At 41.7% G+C, this 12857-nt stretch overlaps 1 protein-coding gene across 7 annotated transcripts in view; it reads right to left on the bottom strand.

Moving 5' to 3' along the window:
- Positions 1 to 11305, bottom strand: part of KCTD6 (potassium channel tetramerization domain containing 6) — a 35670-nt gene extending 24365 nt beyond the window's left edge. For 2 of the 7 annotated variants that reach the window (XM_029600974.1, XM_029600976.1), the window contains exons 1-3: positions 11196 to 11305; positions 11035 to 11094; positions 428 to 534 (exon numbers count right to left, since the gene is read on the bottom strand). Coding sequence is in view for 3 of the 7 variants with exons in the window: in XM_029600972.1 (XP_029456832.1) it covers positions 428 to 511 (84 nt within the window). In the remaining 4 variants the exon portion in view is untranslated. The other 5 variants (XM_029600972.1, XM_029600978.1, XM_029600971.1 and 2 more) reach the window with 5 other exon arrangements.
- Between the last annotated feature and the right edge of the window lie 1552 nt (positions 11306 to 12857).

Here is a 12857-nt window from a genome sequence, read left to right as displayed (position 1 = left end):
TTTGCTAGCACAAATAGAAAAATATATTTTTAGTACGAGGAAACGAGAAAAAAAAAAATGTCTGTCAAAGTGCAGAAAAAAAAATGAGAGAGAGGAGACTGATGCTGTGCAGGCACAGCAGAGCAAAGCTCTTAAGTCAGAGAGAGAATCTGTATAAGCATTGTCTGATGACATCACCCAGAGAGCATGGCTAATTCAGCCTGCTTATCAACTGAAAGTCTCAGAAATATCATTTGATACAATTTATGAATTCATTTTTTTGAAAACAAAATATAGATAAACTGGAATGGAAAATGGATGTGCTGCACCGATTTCACACTGAGTTTAATGACATTTGCAGATTTGATTGCTTGAATTTTGCTACAAAATCAAATATGAGCAGCCACTATACTGCCATGTGCATGCACATCTGCACCAGGTCACTTACCATATAACCCCAGTCTCCATTATCCATCTGTTCTAAAGTGCGATTTATGGGACCACAACTAGAATTGCAAGTTACTCGATGCATGCTCAGTTCACCAGCTGTACCCACTGCAAGAGACAGGAATAAGAATGCAATGGAATATAAAGACAAGAGAAACAAAAAAGAAAACAGAACAAGTACCATAGCTTCTTATGGAAGATGCGGAATTGATACTATTTGATGCAGATAAAGTATAAAACCATCTCTCACACAGTTTCTTCACTTCAAAATCAGTAAGAGTAAGGACATGGATGCAAAAGGAATTAAGTTATTTGTGTGAAGCCTGAGCTTCGCATATTTCAACTATCTGGAATTAGTGCCATTTTTCAGTTAAATGGTATTTTCCTGTTAAGAAAAGGATTCAAAATGCTAAAGCCATTCATTACAAAGCCATTTTTCAGCTAATTAAAAAAAACTCAGCTAGTATGAATAGATGTCTTGGGAAAAAAAATTAGTGAATCAGGCAGTAAGGTGTTTTTAAGGCTTTTCTCTCATTCTGTACGTCTATGGGAAAATATCTTGATGAATCCAGGCTCTTAATTTGGTAAACGTATAAATACATATTCTTCCTCCTTCATTGTCACACCCCACCAAAATAAAAAAAAAAAAGAGAATATCCCCTGCCTAGAACACCAGACTTTCTCTACCCTTTGATATATTTTGACCCAAGTAATCAGAAATGAAGTATTTCTTCCTGTACTACAATCTGGGAACTTATGCAAAGGCAGGCCTGGTTAAAAGAATGTTTCAGGTTAGTTCAAAAGTTGAGAGCACAGGAAAATTGGCTCACACGAGGTACAACCTATAATAAAATATCTGTTTCTAACTTCAACCAATAGTTACCTCTAACTATGATGTGATTTATTTTAATACCATTGTAAACCGTTTTGGTCAATTTTATATTGTTAGTTAAAGACGGTATAGAAATGTCTTAAATAAATAAACTAACATATCCCATACAACTCACAGCACGATCGCCTGCAGCCAAAAAAGGGGCGGGGGAGGGGGGTATGAGTGTGCAGCCAACCGCATCACAGTGGTGCAGTATCGCACGTTGCGGTTGTGGCCGCACTGAATACTTTTGCCCTGTAGTGCCAGTAAAAAGGTGTATTTCTGGCGCTACTGCCGGCGATAATGCGAGAGACAATCGCCTGCAGCACTACTGGCCCCTCATTTTACTAAATCCTGCCCAAACTCCTCCCCTTTTACATTTTAATATCACGACGCGGTAGTTTTCGCGTGCATTAGGGCATTATCACATGTGATAACAGCCCATCATGATTTGAAAAATGACCCCCTTAGATTATAAACCCTCTAGGGATACATACCTATAGTATCTGCTTTGAAGTGCAGAAAAGCTCAAACTTGCTTTTTTGTTGTAGATAAGCAGGGATGAATTATTCCTGCTGTCTGGGAGTCCCCAGCTGATCTTGTTGAGCACGGAGAGTCCTTGGGCAGGTATTGCCTCTGTGAGAAGCGCTCAAGACAGTTCTGGGTGAGGCAGACAGTCTCTTTAAGCAATGCTTGATCTAAGGATGGTTCTACCCATGTCCGTGCCTGCTGCCATCTGTCTGTCAAGGCAGTAATGAGACGTGAAGGTATCTAGCAATGACCAGGTTGCAGCCTTGCAAATGTCCAGAATGGGCAGCTATAGAAGCCGCCATGGCGTGAACCTGGTGAGCCTTAGGGGAAGTGGATAAGGTTTCAGATCTCTTCTGGAAGCAGAACTATATACTATTCGAAATCCAGGATGAAAGGGTTCTCTTGGAAACCAGAAGCCCTGGGGCATTCGGATTGAAGGAGAAGAAAAGCTGGGAGGCTCTCTGATCAGAGTGAGTCCAACGCTTATAATAAGCTAGCGTGCGTTTACAGTCCAATGTGCGAAGCCGTCGTTCACTATCATTTTTGTGCGTCTTCAGATAGAAGGTTGGCAGAGTGATGGTCTGGTGAGATGGAAAACAGAGACCACTTTGGGAAGGAACACCAGTGCATATGTTGCATCACTTTGTTGTGGTAGAATTCCAGGTACGGGGGTAGTGAACCAGTGCCTGTAATTTACTGACATGCTGTGCCGAGGTGAGGGTGACAAGGAAGAGCACTTTCCAGGAGAGTTATCATGGCTGCAATTGTCCAGAGGTTCAAAGAGCGGCAGCATTAATTGTTCCAGAACCACGTTAAGGTCCCATGTGACCGGAGGTTTGTGGATGGGTGGTCACAGTTGCAGGATACCCTTCATGAATCAGGAGATTAATGTGTGGTACGAAACCGGTGCACCAATGTGTAGGTGATGGTAGGCTGCAATGGCACTGACATGGACTCTGTCAGATGCCGTCGCCAGTCCCGCTCAGCAGAGAAGGAGGAGGTAGTCCAGCAATCATATTCTGGAGCACTTGTCTTGTTGTTCCACTGTCGAGAGGAACTGGATAAGATCACAGAGTTCTGCGACATGACCTGTGATGTCAGGGTGTCCTGGCAGGCAGGTGGCGGACTCTTGGGGTGCCCCATGGTGGCTACGTCACTAGAAGAATATCAAAGTCCGGACCCCACAGATGATGTCCCATCGCAACTTCTGCAAGGGGCCACTTGTCCCGCTTGGTTAAAGGCTCCTGGAGACGCAAAGTAGGGCTTCTGTGCCTGGAGGCTGAGGACAAGCCTGAGAAGATCTTGAGGATCCAGTGGAGTCATCTTCAGAGGTAGGCTCCGGTCGGAAGCTATCGGGTCCAGGAGGGGTGTCTGGTCGGACTGGTCTTTTGTGCACTTATCCCTGCTGGGGATAAGCGCACTGGACACATGGATGGTGCAGGCCTCCTGGAAGACATCTGCATCAGTGGAGTCAGTGTTGTCTTGTGTGATACCTTCTTGTGTTTGGAGGCATGCTTCAACACACAGACATCTGTGCGTGGTGCGCCGATCCTCTGACGCTCGCTGGTGCTGGTGGCTGCATGGGCAACAGTGATGCATCTCCCAAAGCTCCCTGCATCGAAGGCAAGGGGAGCCCGCTTTGGTGGTAGGCCAGGGGGACCCTAAGGCCCGACGGAAGAGGCTCTCCTGTGCTTAGATGCCTGGCTGGGTCCCGGTGATGACTGTGCAGACCTGTGGGGGGGGGGGGGGGGGGGCATAGGAGCCAGACGCCGCTTCCTTCAATTTTGCAGCCCGCTGACACTGGGCCCAAGGGGACATGCAGCCGCAGTCCCTGCATGTGGCCTGATCATTGTCCGGACCAAGGCAGAGGTAACATCGCTGACGCCATCAGTTGTGGACATGATCTTGCTGCACTGGCAAAATTTAAAGCCAGGTGGCCGCAGCATGATTCCGGTGGGTTTTTTTTCTTTCACATCAGGAGCGAAGAGAGAGCTTGAGCTCTGCGTGCAACCAGCAGCGTGGAAGAAAAAGAACCGAGGCAGACCGGGCTGTGCAGGAACTCACACACAGACACACTCGCTCAAAACTCTATCTGCTAAGAGAAGCTCTGCCACCTGGCCGACCGGAGGACGTCCCAGTCAGCAGGGCTAATTTATCCTTGCTTACTTACGGCAAAATATAAAGAACTAAAACCAGGTGGGTTACAGGCATGATTGAGAAAAGCTACAAGAGAAGAAAAGCAGGAAAAGGTGTGAATAGGTGAGAGGCAGGATAGAGATCTTACTCACACCAATCTCTTCACTGCTTTGATTCCTCTCATCAGCATAAAAAGTCTTCCCACACTGTCTTTAACCAACAAAATGTTCCTCAGTTGGAAGGGTGCAGAAGTGGTGATAGCCAATTGCTGTTAATGCTCTTAGACATCAGGACCATACCTTGCCTATTGTTCCTCTAATTTTATTTAATTTGTTTACATTCCCTGGCATCAACTTCCTCCCGTTTCCAAGAGTGTAGTTAGGGCAAGCAAGTTGTTTTCTACAGTAAGCCAAGTTTCATTATAGTAGGAAAGGAAACTACCAAGAAAGTTCTAATGGGAAGTACTAGTTACAAGACATTACTAGCCAACATTCTTTCCTATAATTAAAGCATTACATTAAATAGTTTTACTTCTTTAAACTGGGGCAGAGGAAAGCAGGTAAAGCAAGGGCACCTTTCCTTCCACACCTTTAGGATTTCCAACTTCATCAAAATCACAATTTGCAACTACATAGGAATTATCCTCCCCCTCATTTTGTATTCCTTTCTACATAATGCTTCTCAGCCAGTGGCCATGCATCTTCCAGAACCCTTCAATCATGGGCCCTATATCCAGCCACTAGGTGTCACCACTGTACGATGACCATGACTCTTCCTCTCGTACCCAGAGCTGTGAATGTTGCCTGCACAGCATTCCTAGCCCTGGCAGAACAGTAAAGCAGGGGACCTGCAGCAGGAATCAGATCCGGTTCCCTCTGCATGGCAGAACACATCAATTTATATCCAAAATTGGACAATTTAAAAAAAAAACATTTAATCATACATTGTGTATATATATATATATATATATATATATATATATATATATATATATAGAACAAGAATGAAAGATCTCATCTTCAGATGCAAAATGCTGCTTTTGGTAGGCTGAAGTACTGCACTGCCAAATACTTATCATTCAGATCATCTGCACTTTAGCAGCTCCACAACCATCTTTAACCTGAAAAATCTCAAGTTTTATGCAACATGCTGTAATAGATAAAAATAGCTATTAAAATTACAAAGATTTCTACTATTAAAACTACTTAAGGCAGTGATTCCCAAACCTATCTTATTAGCTAGCCAGGAAAACTACAATGAACGTGCATTAGCAATTTACATATACTGACAGGAATGGAAAAATATTTAGAATACTTAAGAAACCGGGAGATCAAGATGGCCGCCGAACTGGGAGGGTGTGCAGATCGCAGCTCTTGCCTTGCTATTTTCCTCCCAGCTAACTCTTAAGAAATTTTCTTTTGATTGTAATTTCTTGGCGATTTTCCTTGTGAAAATGCCGCATACTAAGAGGGAGGCTCGGGTGTGAGAAATTACCTCTACTGATTCTTTGAGACAGATGAGGATTGAAGCTGCTTTCGCACAAACGCCATCTTTGGACCCGGATGTTCTGGACGCTGGGGCCGTGTTGGAGCAGCAGCATAGCCCCCTGTCCTTCGAGACATCTCTAAGCCCGGGATGTCCAACAATTCCAGACCCGCCAAAGAGAACAACTGACTTAGAGAACGCTATCCAGAGAGGAGATGGGGATTTCTCCTCGGCGAGTCCGGAGGAACCGGGCTCCAGGAAGCGTGAGAAAGAGGCCCAACAACAGCAGGGCCCAGGAGAGCTCAAGCTTAGCGGCGAAGGACTTTCGGAGGTAGGAGTTGCAATGAGCAACATTTCTCTCCTCAATACTACTTCTACATTAGCTCCTTCGTTGGAGGAAATAAAAAAACATCTTGATTGTGATACAAAAAAAAAAAAAAAATTTGATAAATGCATTAACGCTAACTGTGAAAGAAGCTATGAACAAAACTATTAAAGTGGAAGAAAAGATGAGCATGGTTGAGAAAAGAGTGGTAACGTTGGAAGATAAGGTGGAAGGGATAGAAAAAATACAAGGAAATCTTATAAGATCGGAGAAATTGATTCAAAGTAAATTGGAATTCCAGGAAAATATATCAAAAAGAGCAAATCTACGTCTTCTAAACTTCCCAAAAACGAAACTACAAACACCTTTGGATTTGTTAAGAAGTTATTTTGTAAACATATTAAAGTTACCATCGGAAAATATTCCAGTAATAGTAACTGCATATTATCAAGAGCAGCGAGCTCGTGAGAAGGGAAAATTAAAGCGGGAAGAAAATCAAGAAGTACCAGAGGAAGAAACTTTGGACATTATAAACTTTTTAGAAAAGTCATTCGAGATGGACATTTCCCTACGAGCAACACTAATTGTTCAATTTTCCTCTAGGATAGAAAGAGATAATGTATTAAAATTGTATTTTAGATCTCAGAATGTGAAATTCTTTGGCCAGCCAATACGTATATTCCCAGTCATAGCTAGGATAACGCAAATTAAGCGAAAAAAATTCTTAGAAATGAGGAAAGAAGTAGTAGAGAGGGGAGAACGTTTTTTTATTGCGTTTTCCCTGTCGTTTAATATCTCGTGGTGATGCAAAGTTTATATTTGCAGACCCGGAACAATTACGGAAACATCTAGATACCCCTGTGCAATCTTAGTAAATCCTAAAGTAGTTGGAAATAAGAATAATAAGTTGGTGTAACTCACAGTACAAATGGGTGAATTTCTTTGTTAATTTTATTTTCCTTAATATATCTGCTATAATCACCCTTGATCTCCCAGTATTTCTTTATATTATATTAAATCAATGTACATAATCCAGGTAACATTTAAAATTGTTTCTTGTACCATTTACTTGGCTGAATGAAAAATTGTAGTATTTCTTTGGTAACCTGGGTGAAATATGTAGAACAATGAAAATTTCTTGTTTATTAAACTAAAAATCAATAAAGATTAAATTATAAAAAAAAAAAAAGAATACTTAAGAAACCAGTTAAACATTTTTAGGTGCCAAGAAAGGTTTCTCATTTTTTTGGCTTCTCTTGTTTGTTTTTTTATTTTGCTATATCTAGTTTTGCTTTTCCTTTATTTTCACTTTTCTCATCTCTTCCATTTCTTCTAGTCACTCTCGACACCTTACCTCTATGTTCCTTGCAGCTTCTTTTCCTACTTCCAAGCATTTTCCTCACAACTCCACCTCCATCAGCTTTCCCCTCCGGCTTCTAAGGCACTCCCTGACAGGCCACCGCAACTTATCTGGATGAGTACAAACTTATCCAGGTAAAAGGCAGCAGCCGCTATTTACCCGGATAAGTACTGATTTATTTGAATAAGTGGCGGTGGATGTCATCATTTACTCAGATAATTTTCTGGACTTTTTTCACCCCAATTTTTAAAGGGTTTAAAGTGCCAGCGCAGTAGCACTGGAATCTTAACTTCAACTCTGATCTAGGGATTAAGTTTCCAGCACTAAGAAAGGCGCACTGACCAAATGAATCAGAGTACTGCTTAGTGTCCTCATTTGCATGGGATTTCCATGCGAAGGCACTAAGTGGTACTCCCATTTAGGAACCACATTTTCTGCACGCAGAACTTCTTGCTACATTGGCATGGAATTTGCACAGAGGAGCATTCATTGTGCATACAGTTTAACACAAAAAATATGCATATTAATACAAGTAAAACTCATTAAATTGGGAGTAACGTTATATGCACAAAAATGTGCAGAGAGCTGAACACACTATTACATCAGGGCCTTAATGCTTGCACATGCTGATGGAAAAATAAGAGACAGCATGACACTGAAGCATGCCAGATAATAAGTGAAGCCAATCTCTTATCAAAATGTCCATAGGTCAATTTTTTTCCTTTACAAAAGTAAGGAATGCAGAGTAATGTGAAGAAAAGCTATAAAAATTAAAACTGAGAGGAGTCATTACCAAGTTTTAAAAAACCAAGAGCAATGGTAAGAACAAGACTTGAGAAGCTAGGTAAATGACATTGGGGAATAGGAGAATGTTGGTTTAAATATGGGAACTTGATACCCTATCAGTTTGGATAGATGAGGATCCAAAGCGAAATGACAAAAATATTTGAAATATTTGACTTGGATAAGGAGAAATCATCATACAGGCAGTCAAACCTGACAGATGCATAGCCTTAGGTAAAGCAAGACAGACAAGTGACCAGCACGGGGGGGAGGGGGGCAATTTGGTCCTCATCTACCAGTGGCAGAGTAATGATCATTTGTCCCCCTACCCCTTCTCCATAGTAGTATATAACATAGTAATGATGGAAGAAAAAGACTATATGGTCCATCCAGTCTGCCCAGCAAGCTTTCTATGGTAGAATCTGCCACACCGTACATGTTATCCCCATGTGTCTCAGGTGGATGGAGGACTCCCTTCAGTATCCGATGACTTCCAGAGAAGATGGGACCCAAATGATTGCATCAATTTGATCATGTGGTTCCCATACTGTATGAGAACCACATAAGCTCAGGCTGGTTGGGCTACTCCGGTACCACTAAGATGCACTTGCACCAGCTACTCATCCCCCCACCCCCGATAGTAATATGGTAGATCTACTGCTATCATCTATGTATATTAGGTTAGCAGCTGAGTTGTCACATGCTAATAATTTATGTATTACTGAAGTTGTTTATTACATACAAATGTTACATATTTTGAGTTCTAAAATTCTAAAGAGAAATGTCACTTCAATAAAAGGTGTAAAAGTAAAACATAATTGATAACTAGATAAAATGCATTTATACCTATTGTATTACAAATTTACAAGGAGCTCGACATTTTTAACCTTTTGATTCTAGGGGAAGTATGGGAGACAGATTATTAGCTGTAGGAGACAGATTAGTAGCTAAACCCACTGGCCAGATTCATGGGACTCATGTACTGAGTTCTGGACATAAGAACATGCCATAGTAGGTCAGACAAAGGGTCCATCAAGCCCAGCATCCTGTTTCCAACAGTGGCCAATCCAGGCCATAAGAACCTGGCAAGTACCCAAAAACTAAGTCTATTCCATGTTACTGTTGCTAGTAATAGCAGTGGCTATTTTCTAAGTTAACTTAATTAATAGCAGTTAATGGACTTCTCCTCCAAGAACTTATCCAATCCTTTTTTAAACCCATCTCACTAACTACATCCCCTGGCAACAAATTCCAGAGTTTAATTGTGCGTTGAGTGAAAAAGAACATGTATATATGCAGATATGTTATAAAATAGCCTGGGTACGTATGTGTGTGCGCCCTATTTTGCAACTGGGCATGATAACTGTATACATCTGGGCATGAGCCACATAAGTGGGGGGAATTTTATAACCAGCATATGTCCATGACCAGTTTCACCAGATCATTCAGTGTAGAACTATGCCCTCCAAACCTTTGCATATGGCCAAGCTGATCAGGCCCTCTAGGACGTCAGGTAGATCAAGTCCAGCTAGTTTGTCTTTGATTCTGACAATCCTTGATGAAAGATGGTGATCAGGCTGTCATCGCCCCATTGGAGTTTAGCTGCAAGCATCCAAAAGTGAACTGTATCTTTACCTACAATCCTAGACCCTTACCAAATATGGAGTAGTTCAGTGGCCATGAGGGTGTCCATCTGGGTTCATTAAATATCAGCAGACATCCCCTCAGGAAACTTCCCAAGTTCCCCAGTAGTGGGTCATGCTCACGGGGGACGGGGGGGACAGGGGGCCCAAGCTAGGATGTCCTGAGCAAACTGAAAGGTAGTGGATGTATGAGCCCTTTGTGCTGCGGCATAGTTGGCGCAGCCTTGAGTGTGAACCCACAAGGCCTATGCTGGCAGCTGGTGAATATGCCCTAGCAGACAGCCTGGAGCTTCACCTTTAGCAGCCGCCTCCCCCACAGGTAGAGCCCTTGGGCTCTGGCGGCTGGCATGACTTAAGCTAGTCCCTACAGCAGTAAAGACAGCTAAATTCCAAAGTCATACCAGGCAGCAGACTAACAAGAGTCAGGAACAGGCCAAGGTCAGAGCAGGTAGCTGACTAGAGTGGTCAGGTCCAGGCAGCAGACCATCATCAGGTCCAAGCAAGAGGTCAAGATCCAGAGAATCAAGTCAAGGGTGGCTGTGACACACGAGACTAGATGAGACAGGCTGGACAAGGAAAGCTGGAAAAAACAAGATAGGATGAGGCATGGTACAGGAACCAACATGCAGGAGCAACATGAACTACTACAGGAGTAGGAGACCCGTTGCTGAGGCATTGAGGCAACAGAACTGCAGTTTGTGGCTTCTAGGCAAGGATCATCACTACAATGGTGGGGCTAAGCAGAGTAGGTTACAACACGGGAAAAAAACCCGTAGTTATGAATCATTGTTTGTTTCTTATATGCTTTTCCAACTAAAGAATGCATGGCACTATAATCTAACAGACACAGGTTCCAATAAAGCTAGAAATCCAAGGTAGCAGAAGGAAATAGCTAGGACCAAGAAACTCTCCCCCCCCAAACAACACAATTGTACATCAAATGCAAACAATGGACCAGTTAGCCTGTTCAAGAATATTCATATGCATGTTGTATTAATATATATTTTCATAATAAATCTTTGGAAACATTATGGCTATTTACTACAGCCTGGAGTTAATCTGAAACGCTTTCAAATGTCACACTTAAAAGCCTTAACATCTTTCTAAATAAATTTTAACCCGATTTTTCACATTAAGACTATCGAGTTCAAAGAACATCAGATTTCAAACAGAAAACTTTGAGAGCCCATTTTAACCTTATGATTCAGCACGGCTTCCCGCAGTACAATAAAAAAAAAACAACACTGAAACATTTTTTTTTTGTTGTTTTACACAGCAGTGTTTACCCTCTCCTGCAAACCTTAAATGTTTGATCATTTTATGGGGTCTCAGAGTCAGCACCTCCCAGCAGAGACAGTGAAACTCAGTGAACCAGCAACTAGTGAGAAGTCCTTTAAATCTACAGCATCTCGTTACAGAAGCCCTAACATAAGGGCCCAGGTCTCATCCCCGGCCTCTGCCTTTCCCCGCCTACCTGCAGCCCGGCCGCCACAGTCCGGTGAAAGCCTTTCCGCAACAATCCCACCACATGGATCTGTCAAGAAAGACAGAAACACAGGCTTTAATCTCCGCCGTAAGGAACCACTCGTTCTTTCCACTACAAAGGTTTTACCAAAGAAACCTTAGTTTTTCTACCTGCCCGCTACAATCCTTCTTAAGGAAACCATCTTCAATACGCCCTCCCTCTCTGACGTCATCCTTCCGAAAAAATCCCGCCTATCAGGATCAGCGTTGCCCTTTCGGAAAGGTCACGCCTTGTGTCTCACCCGAACGTTAGCTGGCCAATAGGAGAGCAGGAAAGACCGGTATTTGCCAGGACTTCACCTTATAGGCTTCATTCGCCTATTGCTAAGCAACCGCCAGTAAGAACCGTTTAAGAAGCTGCCCCTACACTCGCGCCTCGTGATTCAGTAAGGGTTGGTTTTTTTTTTCGCTAGAGATGCGAGATTGGAAAAAAAAGGCCTAGGATATTTGCGCGCTGCGTATGGGCAGTAGTGCTTTAGAAATGATTACATGTAGTAGTAGTAATACTATATAGATGACACATGACATAAACCTGGCCTTTCTCAACTTAACTTTTGTTGACCTCACAGCCAGTCAAGGTTTCTAGATATCAACAACGAATATTTGTGAGATAAAGTTGCATACATTGGAGACACAGCATATGCAAATTTATCTCAAGCATATATGGTGGATATAGCCTGAAAACACGACTGTGCCATCACGAGGACAATGGAAATTCTTTCCATAGACTATAGAAAGATAATATAATGTAAGTGAGGGACATACCCTAGATATTAATTAAAGATACAATAATGTAGGTGCGGCATAGCACAGACCACAAAGCTTTAAAAAATATGATATATCATAGAGGAAGAAAAAGGATCTAAGAAAAATTAAAAAAAAATGTAAAAACAAAATTAAACAAAACATAACCATAAGATATTTTCTATGCATAATCAAAAACAAACATAAATGGTTTCATCCAAAATAATCAAAAACAAGTGAATAATAAGTACATAGAAAATATATCATGAGAATGTATCCCACATAAATGTTTTTTTTTTTGTTACCTGATTTTTATATTCCACTTTTTGGCACTTCAAAGCAGATTACATTCAAGTATAAGCTCATATTTCCCCTAAATGCTTCAAGTCTATCAGCCAGCAAGGGTGGGTCTAATTTAATATCTACCAAGACAGAATCTAAGTTGAAACCTTGTATTGGACTAATTTTGGTGGTTGATTTATGAAATAGGTTAAAGTGGTTTCTCCCCAAATAAAATGCACATATGGAGACCTCTATTTTATGATGTGGGTTGTTCAGATATTTATTTGATTGTATTTGGTTTTTCCTAGACACTTTCTATGTAACACTTTTTCTGTAGATGCTTAAGTAATCAGAGATTTTAAACTATCAATCTTGAACAAAAACATCTTTAAACCATTCTTTATAGTAAGTACTGTATCTCCCAGATTAGATGACTTGACACAGCCAAATCGGGTAGTGAGATCAGTTGCAGAACTTACCTCAATTCCAAGCAACATCATTTGTTTAGAATAATTTCCTCATGGTGCACAGTCAATCTGTATATTTTATTATGGGCAAAATCACAAGAGTATGTAGGCAGCTATTTGTTTCATATTGGAAGAGACAACTAGAGATGGGGGTCCCTCTTCTGATATGGCATCTGGGGCCAAAGAAAAGTTACTGCTAGGGATGTGAATCGTGTCCTCGATCGTCTTAACGATCGATTTCGGCTGGGAGGGGGAGGGAATCGTATTGTTGCCGTTTGGG

The sequence above is a fragment of the Rhinatrema bivittatum genome, chromosome 4 (genome assembly GCF_901001135.1).
Source record: "Rhinatrema bivittatum chromosome 4, aRhiBiv1.1, whole genome shotgun sequence".
NCBI lineage: Eukaryota > Metazoa > Chordata > Amphibia > Gymnophiona > Rhinatrematidae > Rhinatrema > Rhinatrema bivittatum.
This window is presented reverse-complemented; position numbering and strand designations above follow the sequence as displayed.